This window comes from Ciona intestinalis, chromosome 4 (genome assembly GCF_000224145.3).
Source record: "Ciona intestinalis chromosome 4, KH, whole genome shotgun sequence".
Classification (NCBI taxonomy): Eukaryota; Metazoa; Chordata; class Ascidiacea; order Phlebobranchia; family Cionidae; genus Ciona; species Ciona intestinalis.
This window is the reverse complement of record NC_020169.2, coordinates 506,667-527,793: the sequence shown is the minus strand read 5'-3', so window position 1 is coordinate 527,793 and position 21,127 is coordinate 506,667. Positions and strand designations below refer to the sequence as shown.

Genomic DNA, 21,127 nt, shown 5'->3' with positions numbered 1-21,127 from the left:
TCTTTAATCAAATGCGCCAAATTCAAAATGCACCTTAAACTTCAATTAAATGATTGTACTCTATAAAGTATTTTGAACTAAGCATAGTTTTATAAACCATATTGCATATGATCGCCTAATTAGCGAGTAATTAACGATTACATTTTTGTTTGTTTAAGGCGCTAACTCGTACTTAAAATGTACCTTACCATTGATTAATCGACTGTATTCGATACAATAATTTAAACTAAGCTTAGCCTTATAAACCATGGTGTATAAAATCGTCCAATTAATGAGTAATTATTAATGATTGTAACGCTTGCGAGTCAAGTAAACTGCCATGCATCGGGAAGTCGCTGGTAATCGGTAACTTTTGGCTTTGTTTGCGTTAGTATGCAAATATAAACAAAAAGTATATATAGTAGTCTCATATATCTCTTATTAAAAGAAAACAAGTCCATAGTATATTTGCAGGCGAGGGTCGAACCCCGGATATGACGTTAGTAAAGCGTGCGCTATAACCGTTAGGTCAATAGATCTACTAATCATCGCTGTCGAGACAGCGTCTATATTGTCTGGGAATTTGGAACGCACGTGTTGGTGAGATAAGGAATCCTCACATCGATTCACGCCTGAATCAAACTATTTCCATTTAAGTGGGGACGCATTAAAAGTTTTTGATCAAGCTCAGTCGACCGTTGCAGTAAAAGGGTTAATTAATACTATGCTAATTAGTTTAATTAACGTGCTCACGCATTAGATCCTTGATCTCTTGTTAAACACATTTTGCACAGTTTCAAGGTAAATTTCTACCATCTTATACTGTTGGCGTCGCTATGTCTGATTACGTCAGACATCATATTGTGCCGATGATTACCAGTAATGATATAAAGACCTAAATCACTTGCCTCTGCGAGTAGTTTATTTGATAATAGCTTATTGTAGGCTATGTATAACATGCCCCACTCAGTTCACACATAACCTGCTCAAAATTTGGACCGGTTTGTCATTATATATGTTTCGATCTAGTCCATCTGCGCATTAGCGTACGTTGCGGCACATGCGCCCGGTACAAGTTCAACGGTCAGAACAATTATATCACGACGCCGGCTCTAACAAGAACTCTTGCAGTTGCATCGACAGATACAGCAAGGCAGAACAACTACACATTTTATTTTGGTTTGTTAAAATAAACCTGAATGATTCCGATCAGCATTATAAAATTTATCTGTTTTTTTTTTCTCTTTAGTCTCATTTGTAGACCTACCAATGGTACCTATGGTATCATTTTCTTTAAAATAAAAGTCGGTCGTTCATGTTGAAAGTTAGGTTTGAAAAATGCCCAGTCAGTATAGGCCTAATCGAGGTTGATTTATTGCTATTGTTGAAAAGAATGAGCATTTTATCATTAAATGATATTTGCCGTGTTTAACTATCGTAGTATATAGCATAGTTGGTGGGGGAAAGATGGGATATGTTTTTATTCTCTTTTCTCATTCCATTTAGTAGTAAACAAAGAATACTTACAGAAGTATATATTCGTGACCCCGCGACTCTAAAAACTATTGCTAATTGGTAATAACATGGTTGGAAAATATGCGATACAACTGCTAACGATATCGAATCTTACCTTACAAAAATATACTGCTAAAGAAAGAAATGTAAACGTTCACTACGTGCACATTCAAATACAATTCCCAAAAATCAATATAAGTTTGTCCAGTGAGGCATGACAGTTAACCAGCTGCACAAACACAACATAATGACAATGCTGTAGTGTGCATGTAGCTAAAATTCACAATGCGTCAGGTATGGCAATGCAAAAATTGGGTTTTAGTTGAAATTGTGAATAAGTTTTAATTCATATAATTTAAATTAATAGTTCAGTTGCTTCATTCGTATTTTCCAAACATCGTGTTAAAGTTGATGTGCGCCAAAGATTTCCATATGTAGGAGTTGTACCATTTAATTCTCATTGCCAATTCTGCCAAATTTAGCTACAGATAGGAATATGCCAAACAAGAATCTAATGGTGCAACAATGCAACTCTACAGAAGGAAATATATTTGCAATCTATTTTATCTTATTGACATACTATTATAACTGTTTAAACATATATATATATCTTTAGATACTGGGTTAGAATCTCATTATGTCAGATTACACAGATGATTGCTTGCTTAATGATATTTTATCATTAGAGTCTAATGATGTTCATGCAGACAAAGAAGATGGGTTGCTTTTTTCTTCACAAACTGATAAATTTGGTGTCAGTAATGATGAGGCTTTAAACAACACAGATAAAGAATACACGGCATCATTTTCTCCGCAAAGTTCTTCATTCAGTTCATCTTTAACAACTTCCTACACTAAAATAAGCGTCAAATCAAATAAACTTTCATCAAGCTCTTCTGAAGTAAAAGATACTTCAGACTCTGAGGTTCAAGGAAGGACTTACATGGCGCTTTGCAATGAACAGGATAAACAGGTATGTGTAAACCAGATTAAAATGATAAATATTTGTGTATAAAGTGTTTAAGTCATTTTTTGGAACTGATTTACTATTACTAGGATTGGGTTTTATTGGGAAAAAATAACCTTATCAAAATAGTACAACACCAATCGTTACTACACATGAACTTTTTGTTTTTTTATCATTACATTAATAAATTGTTTGTTTTGTTCAGTTTTCAAGCAGTGAAACTTCAAGCCAGATTGAGGAAACACCATATGTCCAGCAGCAAACATCTCAGAGTTGGATCAAATTTGATGATGGCCAAGTAAATGCTTCATCTAACATTGATAAACCTTCCTATGCATTTCTTGCACACACTAACCAGCAAGTACCGGCAATACCGAGCAGAAGAATGTCAAATAATACAAATAAAATAGACCTTTTAACAATGGACAGTGACTGCTTAAATACTCCCCTTGAACAAACAAATAAAGAAGTACCTCCAATTCCTGACAGAGTTTTATCTCCAAAAAAAATTCCATCCAATACATCTTCACCATGCCAAAGTCCATCACCTGCTAGCTTTGACTTCAGGCTTCCACCTCCAGCCTCAAGAGGAAGTTCAATGAGAAGACAGTCTCGTGGTAGAAGTTCAGTTAACAATCCAAGCACTGTTGGGACAAAAGATAAAGTTATTTTTCCTGTTACACCGACTTCAGTTAAAGGCCCCCCAGTCCCACCCCGTAAAGACTTACTTGGTGACCAGCCGCTTAAAACAAAACTTGATATATTGGCTACTGCATCTTCATCCGACAGTTCTAGAATAACCAAGGAACCCAGTGGCCCAACCTGGATACAATTTGAAGAAACCGTAAAAGGTGTAAACAGTTGTCAATCACCATCAGGTAAGTGTTATAAGAAAAGTTGTTTAATACATGTTTGACTATAAAGTTAAAATCTATTAATAAGGATCATTGTAGTCAAGTAGTCTAGATTTAAAAGAATTACACAAACGCACAAAAGAAAAAACCTTGTGGTAGATAACTAGTTATATTGTCCTATTCATTTCAATAATTAATAATTACATACTAACATCTTGTTAACCAGTTAAAAACACAAGGATATGAATTGTTATAGCACATCTGCTGTAGTATACATAACAATTCTTATAGTACAGCACAATTCCCAGTAAGAATTTCTGTCTAACTGTTTTTTAAATCGTCAAAATTGCAAAATTATGCAACTTTGTGACCTATGGCAGCTTACATTAATGCGTATTTAACTACAGTATTATTACAGTGTTTATGGCAGAACAAATGCCAGGCAGATTTGTAATTTAGGCCATATGCCTATATATATATAATTACTGAAGCAATCCAAAACCCTTTCTGTGATCTAAAGTTACCATCAAAGTAATCTACAGATTTTAATTTTTTGTTTGTATGTGCCTGAAGCTGAAGCCATGTATTTGACAGCAGATCTAATATATTTATCTGCTTATATGCGTTGCTGGCCCATTTTGTGCATATATAATGCATAGCTTTATAACTTTCAGTGTTAACAATATGGCTATTCCTAATAATGATCCTATCATTTTGATTATTGTTCGTTATTAATTTACCAATGATAACAAATGATTATCTCTGGGGGCAGTCTCACTCAAAAACCCAAATGTTAAATTTAAGCTAAATTTAAATTAAGTTTCACTTGATTTAAACACAGCTTTTTCGGAGCATAAGGTAAACAATGCACAATAAGAACGTTTAACATAAAGATAAACCATTGTGTTCAGGTGGCAACCTAAACTATTCAAATGATGTCACCCATCCATATTTGGATAGCTTCCAGGGTTTCATATGTATTTGATGCATACTGTTAGACTGTTAGTAGTTACCTGTAAACTGTAAAATTATGTAAGAGAACAAGAGCTATGAGTGATACTTGTTTATATTTTTAGCTTTTGAAAATGATCTAATTGGAGCTGGTTTTGATTCTCAAATAAATGACGGAAGTAAATCTTTCGACGATTGTGTATTTGAAGAGTAAGTTGAGTAATGCAGTGATATAAATATAGTTTGGATTGAAATGATTTTATATCATTTTAGTGCCCACACTACTAGGGATGCACATTATAGAATAATTAGGTATTCTAGGATATCCTAGAATACTTTATTTCGAATCTAGAATTCCGAATCTAGAATTTCGAATCTTTTCATATTTATAGGAAAAAGAAATTTTACCCACAAAAGTCAGTTTATTGACTTTTTCATAGCAGCCTTGTTGGATCTTGAGTTGTAAAATGATCAAAAATTGTTCTATTGGGTAGTTTTTGCGTCATGAAACGTATAGCAGGCTATGAAAAGACGTTACGAAACGTTTACTCTCGAAAGTCCCACAAACACAAAAATATTTTTTTTCAAAATTAATAAGTTTCAAAAATTGTTAATATGGTATATGAGATGACGTGTAATGACGTCATTAAACAGAATACCGAATCCCGTAATTAGATTCGAATACAAAAGGATTCGAATCTCATGGATTCGAAATTCTGTAATGTGCATCCCTACACACTACACTCATGCCTGATACCCCATAAATCAAATGAGCTCTGAGGGCTGAGTAAGACTTTAACTCAACTTCGTATATCTTTTTTGTTGTTTGTTAAAGTTACTCTTTATCATAAGTTTTTAATATGTAGGTTTAAATAGTTGGGACACTTTAGTTTTATATTAATATTTACATAGCTATATACTTGTGCAATTTACACAGAGGTAAGATTGAAGTAATGAAGCAAGATGAAGGAGGATGGCCAACCATCACCCCAACACCAACCTCTTCACAAGGATCACCAAAATCTTTGCGAAAGAAGAAAGGAGGATATCAACATTTGCCAAGTGATTCAGATGAGGAAAAAAGCAATGTTTCAGGTTATTTGTATGCCTTAAATGATGTACAGAAAGCTGGTTTTATGTGATTTACATCGTATTTGTACATTTTTCAGCCTAAGGGTGCGCAAACATAATGAGTTGTTAAAATTCAAACAGTTAGTTTCTTGTTTGCTTTTTTATGTTGTTGTGTCAGTGACTGAATTAGCATTCAAATTCAAATAAACTCTAGCAATTTAAAAAAAATCTTATTTCTGAACTACTGTGTACTGCTACCCTATTTCCAACAGTTTGCCTTTATTGTGAAGCAATTTTTTCAGTGCATATAAGTTATTATGTCTATGATGTAACCTATTTATTTATTATGGAATCTTACTAATACAGTAATGAACCCTAATTAATTATTTATAACTTTCCTGCTGTACATAGCCAGTTACATTTTCTTGCTTTTAGTATCTGTGTCGGGAAATTACATTTTCATTGTGGCAATATTTACATAAAAAAGAAACAGCTCCTTTGAAAAGTTTATTTCTCAGACAAATGTTTTGATTACCCATCCAGGTTGCATTTATTTTTAGATTTCAGTTATGCTTGTGCCTGGCAGCCTAAATTTTAAATAATCCACAATCACATAACTTGCAGAAAATGCCACCGTGAAGATAAAAGTAACGGATTTATCACCGATGAAGCCGCTTTCAAGATGGGCTCCAATACAAAATGAAGTTGATGACGTGGCTGGTTCATCAGGGAATGTCAGTGCACATAATAGTTTAGGCGATGAACTTGTATCTGAAGATCTGGGTTTGGATGATGACTTTGGTTTGAATAGGTAGGGCGTAGGACTATGTTCTTATTACATTTGGTTCCACACTTCAATATATATTTAAATCAACCAAGTCAAACCATATTTCAAGACTAGTGTAGAGTCTTCAAATTTTTATTTAAACCAAAGAACAATTCCAACAACTTAAACTAACGAACAAGTAATCCCAAGACACCAACCGTAACCTTTACTTGTGAGCTTTAACTTTGTCATTTTAATTGATTGTTCAAATTTCTGTTTAAGATTATTAGACTCCTGTTTGATAAATATGGTGTTAAAGTGTAATATGGATCAATAAGACATAATACTTCATATTAGTATAAACTTATGTAATTTAGTACTTTCATTTCCCTGCCCATTTTATTGATTATTTCTAACTATATATAAATAATCAATAGAAGCGTGTGCGTGTCTGTATCAGACTGTATGTATTAATTCCAATGGATATAATCTCACTGTACAACGTATGGTATACTATTTAACACACATGTCAACATCATTACTTCAATTGTACAGCCTGATTATGACTATTGTGATTCATACTATAATTAACATGGCCCTTGATGTTGTTTTATATTAAAATTACATACTAATATATATTTGATTATACACGCAGGCTTTCAACAGAGATCAATGGTTTAAGAGGATTTAACCGTGCTGACAAAGGTTCCCAGAATAATTTGGTTGATTTTTCTGGCTCTGATGGAAAGAATCAAGGATCTGTTCGATCCAGTGTCTGCAGTAGTGCTGAAGATGAAGATCTTGAAACAATATTTGATATGACGGCCAAGGGAGACAGTTTAAAGCGGAAAAGACACAAAAAGATACAGGAAAACATTCCAGGTACTTCACAAAATGAACCTGCAAAACCTGAAAATATTAAAGCAAACACCAACGAAACAAAAGAAGAGGAAAATTTGAATTTAAACCCTCAAACCAACCCTTTCTGGACGGCTTCTCCAATTGGAGATACTTCATCCCTTGCCTCAAGTACTGGGGAAGGCAATCCATTTGAAAGAATCCAATTCCAATCCGTATCATCCGCACCAGCTGCAAAACAACTCTTTCCAACCATCCCTCCACCTCCCAGTACAGGAAAAGTGAGGTCAACGTCAGGGAGTTATAGAAGAAGAAGAGAAGTATCAGCGTCCTCTCCCTTTCAACCCAGCAATGTAGAAAGTGATGATCTTTCCGAAGTTAATGAACGTAAAATAGTCAACACTCCTGAAGCATCAACTTTATTAAACACCAGTGTAAAAAATGAGGATACAATTTCCACCCTGTCAAATTCAGTAGATCCTATAGTAGTTCCCACTGCAGCTCACTCATCCACACCAGTAAGCATGTTGGATGATATTTCCTGCACGGGTATATCAACAAAGAAGGAAGAAAGCAGCGAGAAAAATATTTTGAATACTACTCTGTCGTTGCTGGATATTTCTTTACAACCTAAAGATGATTCTTTAATAAATGCTCCTGATGTAGATGTTCTTACTTGCTCTGCCATGCAGCTTGATCCTGTTTTTCCTGCTAGCATCCTCCATGATAAATCTATGGAGTCTTTGGAGAAGTTACAAAAAGCGATCTCGGTTGAGAGTCCGGACTCCACAGATGTGGTGGAGACAAAGAAATCCTTCGCAAGTGTGAAGATTATTCCTAGGTTGACCGAGTGGAGCATGTTAATGAGGTTCCCTCGCCAAAAAAGAGTAATGAGTACTCGCAGATGGGTTCCTATTTATGTCAGGCTAAACATATCAAAGGTATTTATATTGGTTTCATATTGATTGATTGCAAATCATATTGATTACACAATGCTTTTAATAGACGAATAGACAATGCGTTAAGTCATAATCCTTTGAATTTGTGCTGTCAGCCCCAATAGAAAGTTTGGTTTACACTTTTAATTTTTTTATTCCGCTATTTTTCCAGCCTGAACGCCCTAGTCTACAGCTATTTCACACAAAGACATCAAAAGATCCGTTTTATGTTGTGTCACTATCACAACATGATTGGCAAATGACTGAACCAACATTGCAAGCAAGATTTAGCAGCAGTGATGATTTATCTGATGTTGATGCAATGTTAGCAGCCAAACGTAAAGTTCACTCTGTTAAGTTACTTCATGTGCGATACAAGGAAAAAGTTGCCTTTTCAACCAAACAAGACAAAATTCTGATGAAGCCGCCTGTTGGGTTCAAGGTAGGATAATACACACTTTTATGACAAGGTGTTGTATCTATGTATGGATTAAATGATATGGTGCTTCCATAAATATACATACCTTGTGTGACGGAATTGGATTATTAGTTTGTGTGCTGAAGTGGTAAAATAATAAAAACTGGTTTTAAAGTTTTGTGGATCAGTGATTGTACTTGCTTTAATAATGTGGTTCTTAATGCATAATATTTTATTATCTGTTTTTTTTGCCTATCCAGTCAGATATTTCATATTACCATAAGATAACTGAGAAATTACTGCAGCAGGTTATTTGAAAATTGTAATTATCCAATGTTAATTTTCCAGCATTCTTTGAGGTGGAAACAAGCCATCAAAATTGGGACAGAAAAATATTCCGACCTGTGTAGCTTCATTGCTTCAATAAAAGATGCTGCTTTCAATGCAAATAGGTTTGAGATTTACTGGTATAAGTTTAAAGATTTTAAGTATGTGTTACATGCTTTTAAAATTGATGTTTAACCACAAATATCATTTCTTTTAATAATAATCTTACAATTCTTACTTACCATCTCAAACCCATAGGCCACCATTTACTGAACATTATACACCATTAAAAAACTCAACCAAGAAAAGTCACAAAAAACAGATATTTGTAATGTGTTTGTTACAACAAAGTTGTTGTTGTTAAGTGTTGTTGTTGTTAAAACATAAGTAACATAGGATTTTTACAAAAGTGAATCTCGCAAAGATTAGGATTCCATATTAAAACTAGTTTAAGAGATATTTTTGGAACTGACAAAAATATCTGTGGCCCAGTGGATAAAAAACACTGCCCTAAAAAAACTGTCATTAGACTTCCAACACATGCAACCAACCCTTTACCTTCACCCTACTTGTTTTGCCTTCAAACTCCTTTTTTATCATATAAATGCAATGATCAACCTGATATATTATGTTAAAGGTTGCCAGGGTTTGTAAAAAAAGAAGTTGCAGATCCCGAACATTCACCTGTTGTCAAGTATCATTCAAGAGATGAGATTGTGTTTGATTGCAAGGATGAATTTAAGGTATTTGTAAATCTTAAACCATTCTAATCAGAGTTCATTATCTTATCCCCGTTTGGCATTCTATTCAGAATTTGTGAAAATATTTTCCAGCAATACATGTTTCATATTTAAATTATGCCTGGCAACAAAAGTATCCATCCATGTTCTAAAGCTCTAACTTCATAGTTAAAGATACGTTGCCCTTTGATTTGGTTTGGTCACTACAGTGGTTCACACAGCCTTTTGATTGTTGTAGAATAACGGTTAAAATAAGGTTTATAATGTTGGTTTATGGTTAATATGAGACTGTGTGCAAAAAAAAAAGTTAAAAGACCGGTTTATGTGTTAAATATTAAATAATTCCTCTAATTCAAATTGCTACAATTGGATCTTACCATATTAGATAAAGTTGTTTAACAAATCAATAACTAAAACAAGAATTCCAATTCTATTGATTTAATTTTCCCAGGGGTCTGACATTTCCACTAATAACTTTGGTGTTCACTTTGGTTTAATTACTTTATTGAACAGGGCTTTGTGACTTCCAGTGGTGAAATTAAAGCTTGTGAAGTCACCGTGAATGTTTTTGTTACTTCGTTTCTTTCTGGTGATCCAATGGCAACTGTCACATTTAATGACGCAGAGGTAGCATAGTTTTGTGTTCAATTATCGTATATTTAGTAGATTTTTTGTCATTTTAATTTTGTGTTTTGTTGAAAAGTTTAAAAGATGTCAACTGTTAAATAAACTCCAGTTGGTTAATGATATAAATATTCATTTTGAATATTTTGCACACCAAATCTAATGTCACTGCACACAGTTTGAGAAGTCGTGATTTTCATTTTACCTAAAATTTGTAAAATACCCTGTTATTTGTTTTTTTTAAAAAAACATCAAACATGCCAAACCTTTTTCATAAATTATGGTACATTAGTGAGATTTTAAAACACAAGCCACAGGCACAGCACACAGCTTAGACATTTTGTTTAGCAAAAAAATTCCTTCCAGGTTGAAGGTAGAGAAGTGGTTAGGAGAGAAGACATCATGCCAAGTAGTAACTCACAGTGGGTGGAAATACATGACGTGGCAGTTCATCGATGCAGTGCACCTCATGGATATGATAAACAGAATGCTTCATTAACTTTCTATCCACCTGATGCTTGCAGATTCCAACTCTCCAAGTATGTCATTGTGACAAAAGTTGTTTACATGTGTGTAAATATCAGTATCATTCAGTAATATGTACCCAATACTTTATTCAATAAGTTGCATACAGCTACGCAGTGTTTAGTCTATTGTACTAAGGATTTAGAAAACCTTTTCCCCTTTTACAGCAAAAGGAATATTTTTATGTCATGCTTATGTCTTGTGTGAGATGTAGTTTTGGTGGCCATGTCACGTGTCACCAAAGCTTCACTATTTACTTTTGCTGCAAAAAAAAGGTTAAAAACAAAAAGCACTGCTATAGGGTTTAAGTCTTGGGGCTACAGTTTGAAGATAATAAGAACTGAGGTAGAGGTACCGGGTTGGAAATTGTAAGCTTTAAATTTTGGTTGCAATTCCTTAAAAGGCCTAAGTTGATTATATCTTTACTTATGTTGGTATACATGTATACTGGTAATGGTATATGTGTATAGTGTATTAAACTTATATTCTAATTTATTAAACATAGATTCCATTGCCCATACCGTGAATCAAATCTTCCGATCACTGTAAAAGTAACCGCTCACGTGAAATCTAATCATGTGAGTTTACGATGCATCTTGCGATCCAGTGGAACTCATAGTTCAAATAAAGATCCTTTGGCTCAGGTTTGTGGCTCATTTGTTATCTAAATGTTCTATAGTATTTGACGTGGTAGTAACTAATGTGTTCCTGCATAGCAGAGCAACTAAGAGTTATAGCATTTCAGTGCAATTACATACCATTCGTAGTAGTTTTGTACATGTTTATTGTGTATAAACTTTGTTAGTAATTTGTTTTTACAAATTTGGAAAAACCAATGGTGGCCACTGAGATTCAAGCCATAACTGTTTAGCGTCTAACCCAATACACAACAATAACAAGGGTTACTTGAAAGGTTCCATGTGAGGATCTCAACATTCGATTCTTCGTACCACCAAGCTGGGTGCCTGCATTCAGGCGTAGTGGAAGATTCCGTATTAAATCTGTTCATGCGAAACGAATTATAAAAAGATCATCTGCAGCCAGGTCCACATTTGCTCATATGGAAGCCACGATAGGTTCCGCTAAATATGAAGCTGCTCATGGTGCTGTGGTGTGGAGGGTTGCAAGATTTCCAGGGAAAAATGCTGGTGAGTTTATAGTGAATATTACTTATTTAATCCTTACATATTTTCTGTAGTTTATCGAGGGTCCCTAGATAAAATATAACATGAGTGTCTCATGTTGTGGGTCATCCCATTTTCAACTTATTAGTGACTGGGTTGGGGAAATTGTAGCTGAATGCCATTTCATACACCTTTCGCCTTCTTAACAAACTATCAAGCAACTTCCGTTTTTGTTCTCTGTATGACTGTTATATTACACATCCTCTGGGTTAGAGTAATTGTACAAGTTTGGTGGCAAGTTTTCATTAAACCTACATGTCTTCTTATCAGCTCAAAATACACCTCAAGTATTTTCGTGTGCGCTCGACCTTGCATCTGACCTTGATCTTCCCCGTCGTGATGTCATTGGTGATGATGTCATGAATACATTCACTCAATGTGAAGTAGAATATACGATGCCGAGTGCAACAGCATCGGGGACATGCGTGCGTTCTATCCATCTACCCAACACTAACAAAGCTGAGAAGTTTACATGTTACAGCGCACGCTATTTCTACAAAGTAAGTAAAATGTATAAACTTTCTTTTTTTAATTTTTTTACTCAGATAAATATTGTTCATTGCAGATTTCAGCAGATATATTGCATGCGCAATGCACATACTCTGTATTTCAAATTAGAGAATAACATAAACCATAACTTTACCAGTGTCAGTTGTTAACATGCAAGATTCCTCGACTTTAATCTAATCTCTGATAGGTTTATTGTGGTGGGGGAAAAATGGGACACCTTTTCTCCAACCTACTATACCACTTTTATCAGACCATATGTGCTCATGTGACATTTTATCTAATATTTGTATAATCATATGTAGGTTGATATGACAGTAACCCACTATCATGACACAAACACAAGTGAAACAACGGACTGCACGGTTCAGTGAACACCAAAGTCAAGTTTTTTGTACAGGCAACATATGAATATTAAGTATTTGTAGTTCATGTCATTTGCTTGGTACTGCCACAACACTACGTTATATTTTTTGCTGCTTACGTTGTTACATTATGAAGCAGGGTTTCTCAAACAGTTGTTTAACTAACAATAATTTATGAAAAGTTTCACCTTGTTTTATGTATGGTTGTAAAATAAGATCAAGTGTGCCATGAACTAAAAAAGTTTTGAGAACCCCTGCTACAAAGGCTCTAATAGTTAAGTAGGGCCCCCTATTTTACTTTCGAATACCCTTGAAGCAAATATGTGGCTGTGCATATTTACTATGCATATTCACCACTGTCTTCAGCACTGTGCAATCAATTCTTCCCTGTTATTGCTGCGGGCGTGCCATATATTATTACTGCAGCAAATATAAAGACAAATAGTAATAACAATTGAATATTTTTTACAACGTTGCTGGTCACTTGGTTCTGTATTATTTAGATCACTTTTAGTGTTACAGGTGTTGTATTGTAAGAAGTAAATAATTTATTTTTGGCGTCTAATGGCGTCCGCGTGGTGACGCTCTCTCAACTGTGCATGCTTTCTTAGCTTATGTTCACTAATAATTTGTATTTATTGCCAGTTTTAAGTTGTTTTTTTTAATGTTCCCATATTTTATAACCGTTTTCAAACATCATAACTCGTTATGACCTGGTACAACATCAAGACACCTAAGCGTATGCACCAGTAAAACACTGTAGTGTCAAATTTTGTTACAAAATTTATTATTCCATTAAGAAAGCATCTTCGGTACTGTGGTTTCTCTTTTCATATAACACTTAATTGCTAGTTCCTGCAACAATGAAATGTGTCTAAATGCTTTTGCATCTGTAAGCAATTATTGTTCGGTGCTACCTGTAATGATATTTCTGTCATTTCATGTGTCCTATTTGTCAGTGTTGTAAAAGAAACGACTCATTCTCATTGTACCTCTTGTCCTCTTGTATATCAGTGATTGTAGAAAAGCTGCTTTAGATGCAACCAAGTAACATTGTCAGTGACCTGCGAATGGTAGCTTACATATCTCTGTTCAATCAGTCTTTTACTTTCGTTGGTTACTGCTGCATGGAAAATACAAAGCCGCTTATAGTTTTCGGGAATAATTTATCTCATGGTCATGGATCGTCACCTCTAACATGTTAGAAGCAGAAAGCTTTTTCTAAGAAGAGATTTTGTCTGTCAGTGACATTTAAATAATCACGGAGATTTGTGTTCCGACGTTTTCATATCTGCTTTCGCACATCTCCTTAAAATATTTGATTATCTCACGGATACTCGAATCAACTTTCAAATATCACATGAGGAGAAAGTGGGTTAATTTATTCGTATTCATTTTATCACAGTGTAAATAAGGTTTGTTCAAATTTGAAAGTTTTAAAAAACTGTACGAAACAAAACGTTATATGAGGTAATTGGGTAAAAAGTCTTTTTTAGCGCAGCATGCCTCACATATGTTCGCTACATATAAACGAAGATCTGCCTTTTAAACATTTAACTAATTAGTTAGATAATGTTAAACATATGACTTCATCTTTTCGAACTCGTAGCCACCTAACCACCGCTCGAAGCTCGACATTTGCATTTGTTTTTGATAATTAAAAAATCAGCGTATCCCGTTTCGATTAAATTTTCTATTCTGTTTCAATTTCAACGTTCTTCTTTCGATCTCTAGCGCCCTCTCCCGTCTATCGGAAAAGTTCTCAATCCCTCTCTCTCTTAGTTGCTCTTTCGCGACATCATGCGGTAGCACAGGAACTATCCCACTGACAGGATCGGCCACAGCAGAAGCGGTTCTATTCAAACCAAGCAGTTGCCACATTCTGTTTAAATTATAAGTAGATGTAATACCAGATGCCCTGGATGCTTGACACATACGTAACTGATTCTCCATCAAATTTGGATCGCAGTGAGAAGGATGATAAACATGAACCAACGACGGTTCTGAAACACGCATAATCTCCATATTCTTTGTCTTGGCAGCTGCTTCATCTTTAGTCAATGCGTCCGCTTTCTTTTTGTGTTTCGAGCCAAGAAATTTGTCAATCAAATCCACATCTTCAAGACCCCACCCTTGTATGGTCATGTCGAAGCCACCGGTTTCCGTAAAATCCTTCTGATACACACAGAGCAAACCATACCCATAACTTCTCCAGTGGCCAGTGTTTTCCGTTAACTCGTAGTGATTTTCACGTGGTTTTACTACGTTCCGTGCGTCTATATCATCCGAGGTAAATTTCCATGACGTATCAGCTCCGTTAAAACGGGGATGGAACTCACTGAACAACACGGGATAAAAAACTCTTTTTCCCAAATCTGTGTTTGATCTGCATTTCCTAGTAAACTCGTTGTCGAACACAACGTCTACGTCACAAAAGAATAACAATGAGTCGTTTGAGAAATGCGAAGCTCCGATTTCAAGCGCCAGTCCTCTTGAAAACTTGGCGTTTATTGGTATTTGTCGCATGTCGTATAGTGGGTAACGCTTTGAATAGCTGTCCAGCAAATCACGTGTTTTTATCCCTTCTTCTTTATATTCCGAATCCACGCCGATAAACACAACGGCCATGAGACTAATTGGGTCGCCTCTTGATAAACTGACATTCTCCAAGTTTGACATAAAAGAACGAAATGTGTCGTATCGTCCAGATAACGGAACTATTATATTAACAGTCTCCACATTTGCTTGACTTTTTGCATCTTGTGGAAATACTCTAAAGGAACCGGTATCATACTGGACTTTCGATTCTTTACGTTGTATTGACTCTTTATCAATGTCAATCGGTTTGCTCGATTCTGCGACCGGACTCCTTCCACCAGCAAGTCCCATAACTGATAAAATAGTTTTAGATTTGTTTACCAAAGAGTTCATGAAGGAGAGAAGCATGTTCGCACTTGAGCCTCTCAAAATGCGTTTAATTTCATCTTTATCGATAGGGCTGTTCTCATACATGTCCGTACGGCCAAAGCTTTGTTGAAGATAAGCATGACGACGTACAGGGATGGTCATTTTCTTGCCTTTATACCGCTTATAGATAAGCAGGAGATCAAGCACATATTCAGCTCCATAGAGGGGGTTAACTCTGCGGTATCCATAACCAACTTGTTTGAAGTCAATCACTCGACCACGGACACGAGAATTAGAATTCATCATTGCCATTACCTATGTTTACCAAACAAATATTATTATAAGGCAAATGAGTAAATAGAAATATTTATTTTCGTGTGGTGGACAACTTAACATTATTACACTGGTGTATTTCATACACCGCGGGTCCACTACATATACAATTCTATAAGTGACTGCTTTTTGTTATGTAAATCACCATTAAGTCTCTTGCCTAAGGACACACACGGCAAGAATAGTAGAAACATTGAGCTTTGATCCGATATCCTGGTAACGAGGCAAACGCCTATAGGCTCTACCACTATGCAATGGCGTCAATATATAAAGTAAACCACAGTACGCGACAAATACTATTTAATTGATTTTCTAACATTACCTGCATTACTATGCTCCTTATAGTCATTTGCCAATCGTTTGGAGTTGAGCGTCTGGGTTGGTGGGGTGGCGTGGAATAAAGTAAGTGGTCAGTGATGAAATTCCAATGTAAAACCTCTGAATGTTGACGTGGCATAAAACGGTTTAATGTGAGGGGGGATCCCAACATAAAGTCTTCAATATCCGAACCACTACCAAGGTATCCATCCATGTTAACTACGTCCCTTGATAGTCGTTTAATATCCATCATACGTTGTTTGAGACGCTGTGAGCGCATGAATTGATGTAGTTTGACTTGGTAGGCGGGATTTTTGTTAGGGTGAAGCGTCATTGCGGTTCGAAATTTCGGGTTGTTTGGTTCCTCGTAGGGGTCAATGTATCCTTTGCGAAGTGTATAATGCTCATAGAACAATTCCTGCATCTGTAAAACAATTGGAATGTGTTCACATAACTACACAATGGTACTTCATCTACGTATCCACTAGATTATGTCCCACATAAAACAGTTAAATGTAAAATTGCCTCATTTACTCGACTATCCACTGAGCCATGACCAATGGTTTCCGTTTTGTTACGTCACAGCAGCCGATTCTACTTTTATGATGGGAGTAGTTGGCCGATCGAGAAAAACTCGGTTTTACAATCGTATTGTTAGAAGCGCATCTAAATAGGGGTTACTGCTCAACTTGATACATTGTTTGTAATCTGGCGTTTAGGTGATCTTTACGTCTAACCATGGCATATTTAAAAACTTTCTCGGGCTAAACGCCCCACACCAATGACTTCGTATATATACCGTTCTACACCGTATATTACTAATTATAATGAATAGAAATAAGTTTAAATGCGAAATCGCTTGTGGATAGTTATTTCAAATGCCCTTTAAAGTAGAACGAAAAGGCATCTTCTGTTGTCCATGATTTAAAACGTTTTGCTGGCGATTATTGGACAAATTAATGTATCCGGTGGTCGAATTGGCAGCGTGACAACTAGCTAGTTAATAACTTCCCGTTTTCCACGAATAGACTGAATTACTTCTCAGGTATATAGAAACAAGTAGTACATAGTTTGTTTGATACCAATTTAAACTTGTGGGATTGAGGTACACAATAATATAGTAGAATGAATGAATGTGATTTATATTTCACCGCATTGCCCGATAATTAAGGTTATACCACGGTTGCTCTGTTTAACAGTTACCGTGTGTGTGACTTCATGTGTGAATATTTTTTTGTCAGTATGACAATAACAAGACAAATTAGAAAACCAATTACTAATCACAAGGTTGTAGCAATTGCCGTCAAGTGTCTTGTTCATGGTCCCACGCCGACAATGGTCTCAACACCGGGTTGGAGTTCGGTATCCTTTGTTTCGCTACCTTTGATGTGATGGTTCTAACTATCTATCATTGTGTCACAGGGCCATATATTACAAGTGTAATATAAAAACCTCCATTTACCTGATACGACCAGGCACAATTCACCCCGGCGAACTTCCGAACACAGCGACTGATTTCCACATCTTCATGCCACGAATAAAGATGGTGTACGCACTCCCGGATGTGAGGACCTATCCTACGGAGGACTTCACGACTGAATATCATACCAGGTCCACCCATACAGTAGTTCTCTCCGTGCAGTAAACTCAATCGTCCCCTTTCCTAAGTATATTTGAATTAAAGTTAATTTAAATATTGCTACACAGTTTCGTTTATAAACTGAAAAACAGGTATGGAATATTTCGATTGGAAAACCGCATATCTTAGTTGTTAACAATATTGTATCTGTGCACATTTTCCTTAAATCAGAACATTAGTGTTCGTTTAATTAGATTAAATCATCTCAACGTAAGTTGTTTTATATGTTGTTGGAGGAAAAGCGTAAACAATTTTATCTTTTATCGCGTCATAACGACTGTCGCTTTACAGTTACTTCCCGCCTCGTTTATTCGCACATGGTTAATACCTTCGTTACTATAACTAAAGAGAAAAATAAAATAAATAACAAGTTTGGGTAATATGGGACATGTTTTCATTCTCTTTTATCATTTCATTTGGTAGTAAACAAAAATATTTTTAAAAATATATAACCGCAACCCTCTATAAGAGCGTTGTTAATTGTTCAACACAAGAAATATAAGATTTAGGTTCTAATTGTATCTCGTCTTACCCCACAGTGCCATATGTTCTATTTCATATTTTAAACCTTAAATAAACTTCCCCATCTACACCAACATTCCTAGCGTACGAGCCACAATGTATATTATAGCGTGATGGCCTAAACAAGTTAATGTGTTTCCCTTGTATGAGCGACTGGTAATACATCAGGGAACAGTCAGTAACATGAAACAGCGCGTTATATTACGACAGTAATAAGACTTCCGTTGAATGTTAGCTGTGTACATTGGTATTGCAATATATTTACTTATTGCAAAATATTTTTTATTAAAAAGCATTTATTCAAAACATTAGAATCAACTATACAATCATTCGTTTCCGATAAGCACAAGTGGAAAAGTATGGGGAGTTGGTTATGAATACGTGTGAACGACAAACGATATTAAGCCTACCTCAGCATTCCCGAGACCAGTCTGTCCAAGATATATCGGCTCGGAACTGTTCAATCGGCGAAGAAATAACTCAAGTTTATGCGTGTTGATATACACATCATCATCAGCACGCATGAACCACTGATATCTGTTAACAGAAGAACAAAAGGAAATATGGTGTTTAACCGTTGCATTAAATCAGCAAAACAAGCTCAAGTTATGTTTTGTTTCAAAGCATTATATTTTGAAAACATCAGATATCGTAATCTACCTACCCAGAGTTAAGGTAGGAGTCGTACATTCGCTTCAGCAGTAAGAATGACTTCTTTTGTGGCGGGTAAACGTCATCTTGAACAGACTGTAGATTGACTAAGGGTAGAGGGTCTTTCTTTTCAGCATTAATTTCCTCTACGCCTTCGCCAACGTAGAACTCAACCTTTCCAGGGACGTGAGGTTCCCAAGTGTGGTGGATAGCGCGACCTCTAGTCGCAAGATACTTCTGTGCCGTAAGGACGCCGATGTATAAAAAGTGATTCCGGTCTGTTAACGGTTTATGCAATTTTCGATGCACCTCATCAGCGAGCATTTGATCACTGTCACGAACGTCCCCATTATGTTCGCCATCAATTGAATCGCTATTCTGGGCGTTGACGTCACTTTCGTAATCTACGTATTTCTCAAAGTTCCGCGGAAGTTGAAACTCTTCGAATCCTCCACCATTCTTCGCATCCCCATCATCGTTTTCGATGTCACTTTCATAAAAAACTTCTAATTCTTTTTGGCGTTTCAGTCTCTCTTGTTCTAAATCGAAACCATCGGGTAATGCGCCTCCTTCTTTTAAACTTTTACTATTTTGATTTGCTTGCATTCTTTCGTTTCTTCTTTGCATACGTTTTTGTGAAAGTGGTTTAACATCAGCAGATTCATACGCAATTACTTCATGTTTGCATCCCTTTCCTATATGTAACGAACCCACACCCTTTTGCCTTCGTATTCTAGCTGCACCAACGCGAAACTCAGTCAGTCCACCAGCCATTCCTTCCAGCCCTTCCGCTCCATTACGAGCTATTACAGCAATTTCGATATCAGTCCTGTTTGGCGTCGGTATCGCGATGTACGATGCGATGTTAAAACCTAACAGAATTCCAATACCGAGTCCAATTAAAGCTCTTCTGCTCACCAATCGTCGGTGGCTGCCCATTCTAATGTCTGACACACGTAATGGAATCATAGACTCTATAATTACTCTTCGAACGAAGCTTTTTTCTCAAGTTTGGATTGCTGCTGTTATAAGTCTATGGGAACTTGGTCCCTTTCCAACCTTCCGAGACCTGGATCGCAGTTCAATTCATTGTTCTGTCTCAAATCTTATCGCCTGGTATCAAGAAAACAATGACATTGCTTGATTAAGCAAATAAAGCCCGGGGGAAGATGTAAGTTAGAGCGAGTCTGTACATACAACAAGCATATACTAGAGTCGTTTAAACACTGACATTAGTCTACAGCACAAAATACCTATACGTGCATGCGTTAAATAACCTATCTCTGTGGCTCGCCGCAATTTCTGTGAACTGTACAATAGAATGGATTGTTGTCTCATTTCCTTGAATCTAGGCTGCTCAAACATAGCAATGGGTTTCTCTATTTACTCGCGAAAAGTGTTGCTTCTAAACCTGGCTAACTACGCTATTTGCTACAATGGTTCTTATCAGAAAAAAGTGTAACAACTGGTAACTTTAACGACATAAAAACGTTTAACGAAACGTTTTACTTTAATTGATTGTCCCGTTCAAACATTCCACAACACTACTCCTTTACGAAAGGTGTGTAAGTTTGACTGTCTTGTCGAAAGCCTTAAGTATTTCCTTATCACTGAGTGCGAAGCAACGCAGTTAATACGACATGCTGTGCTTTTGCGGTCGCCCAATACAACATTACAATCGTTCTCGTTGTTTTTCCTTAAACACCAAGGACAGAAAAAGGCGTGTTCGATCACCCGAGACGAAGCCGAGTGACAAAACTTACGTTCGTTACGCAGGTACGGACAGCTGTTTTTTGCTTGACCATTCCGCAATTTAGGTTATATCTGCCACATTAAGTACATACAAATTGGATACAACATGACAGAAAAAATACCCACACCGTATAATTTGACCGATAAATTATAATGTACCAGGAACACGTACATGAAGCGAGTATTTATAAGCTCGCGCCTATTTTATTGTTGGTTATCTAATTCCGGCTTGACTACACTACAAGTATCTTCTATTGTAACCTGACATTGTTTAAACTACCATATGCAGTGTTCTGGTTGTACTGTGTAAATTTATTATATTCTTTCAGTCTCGAGTCTAGACGTTTGACACGATGTTTCGTAGCTTTATCCCTGAGGTATAGAACCGGAGTCTAGCCTGCTGTGACGGTCTGGGT

General features: G+C 36.1%; 2 protein-coding genes across 2 annotated transcripts; one reads left to right on the top strand and one right to left on the bottom strand.

Annotated features, from left to right (window-relative positions):
* Positions 1–1,425: 1,425 nt before the first annotated feature.
* LOC100183638 lies at positions 1,426–13,743 on the top strand. Its single transcript, XM_002122656.4, has 15 exons — positions 1,426–2,467; positions 2,667–3,339; positions 4,392–4,476; positions 5,204–5,361; positions 5,962–6,148; positions 6,759–7,902; positions 8,072–8,341; positions 8,666–8,769; positions 9,282–9,387; positions 9,898–10,011; positions 10,375–10,547; positions 11,039–11,177; positions 11,447–11,681; positions 11,988–12,217; positions 12,530–13,743. Exons 1-15 carry the CDS (start codon positions 2,132–2,134, stop codon positions 12,596–12,598), a joined length of 4,023 nt encoding a protein of 1,340 aa, XP_002122692.2. The 5' UTR covers positions 1,426–2,131; the 3' UTR covers positions 12,599–13,743.
* A 207-nt stretch (positions 13,744–13,950) lies between these two features.
* On the bottom strand, positions 13,951–20,636 carry LOC100177392 (chondroitin sulfate synthase 1). Its single transcript, XM_002129640.4, has 5 exons — positions 18,973–20,636; positions 18,719–18,845; positions 17,610–17,810; positions 16,152–16,571; positions 13,951–15,811 (listed from the first exon to the last, which is right to left on the bottom strand). Exons 1-5 carry the CDS (start codon positions 19,926–19,928, stop codon positions 14,255–14,257), a joined length of 3,261 nt encoding a protein of 1,086 aa, XP_002129676.3. The 5' UTR covers positions 19,929–20,636; the 3' UTR covers positions 13,951–14,254.
* Positions 20,637–21,127: the final 491 nt, after the last annotated feature.

Coding starts and splice junctions, on each gene's coding strand:
- LOC100183638 (XM_002122656.4), top strand. CDS start 2,132: ATGTCAGATTACACAGATGATTGCTTGCTTAATGATATTTTATCATTA. Junction 11,682..11,987: donor ATTTCCAGGGAAAAATGCTG/GTGAGTTTATAG, acceptor TCTTCTTATCAG/CTCAAAATACACCTCAAGTA. Junction 12,218..12,529: donor GCGCACGCTATTTCTACAAA/GTAAGTAAAATG, acceptor AATCATATGTAG/GTTGATATGACAGTAACCCA.
- LOC100177392 (XM_002129640.4), bottom strand. CDS start 19,928: ATGATTCCATTACGTGTGTCAGACATTAGAATGGGCAGCCACCGACGA. Junction 16,572..17,609: donor ATTGTGCCTGGTCGTATCAG/GTAAATGGAGGT, acceptor ATTGTTTTACAG/ATGCAGGAATTGTTCTATGA. Junction 15,812..16,151: donor TAAGGAGCATAGTAATGCAG/GTAATGTTAGAA, acceptor TGGTAAACATAG/GTAATGGCAATGATGAATTC.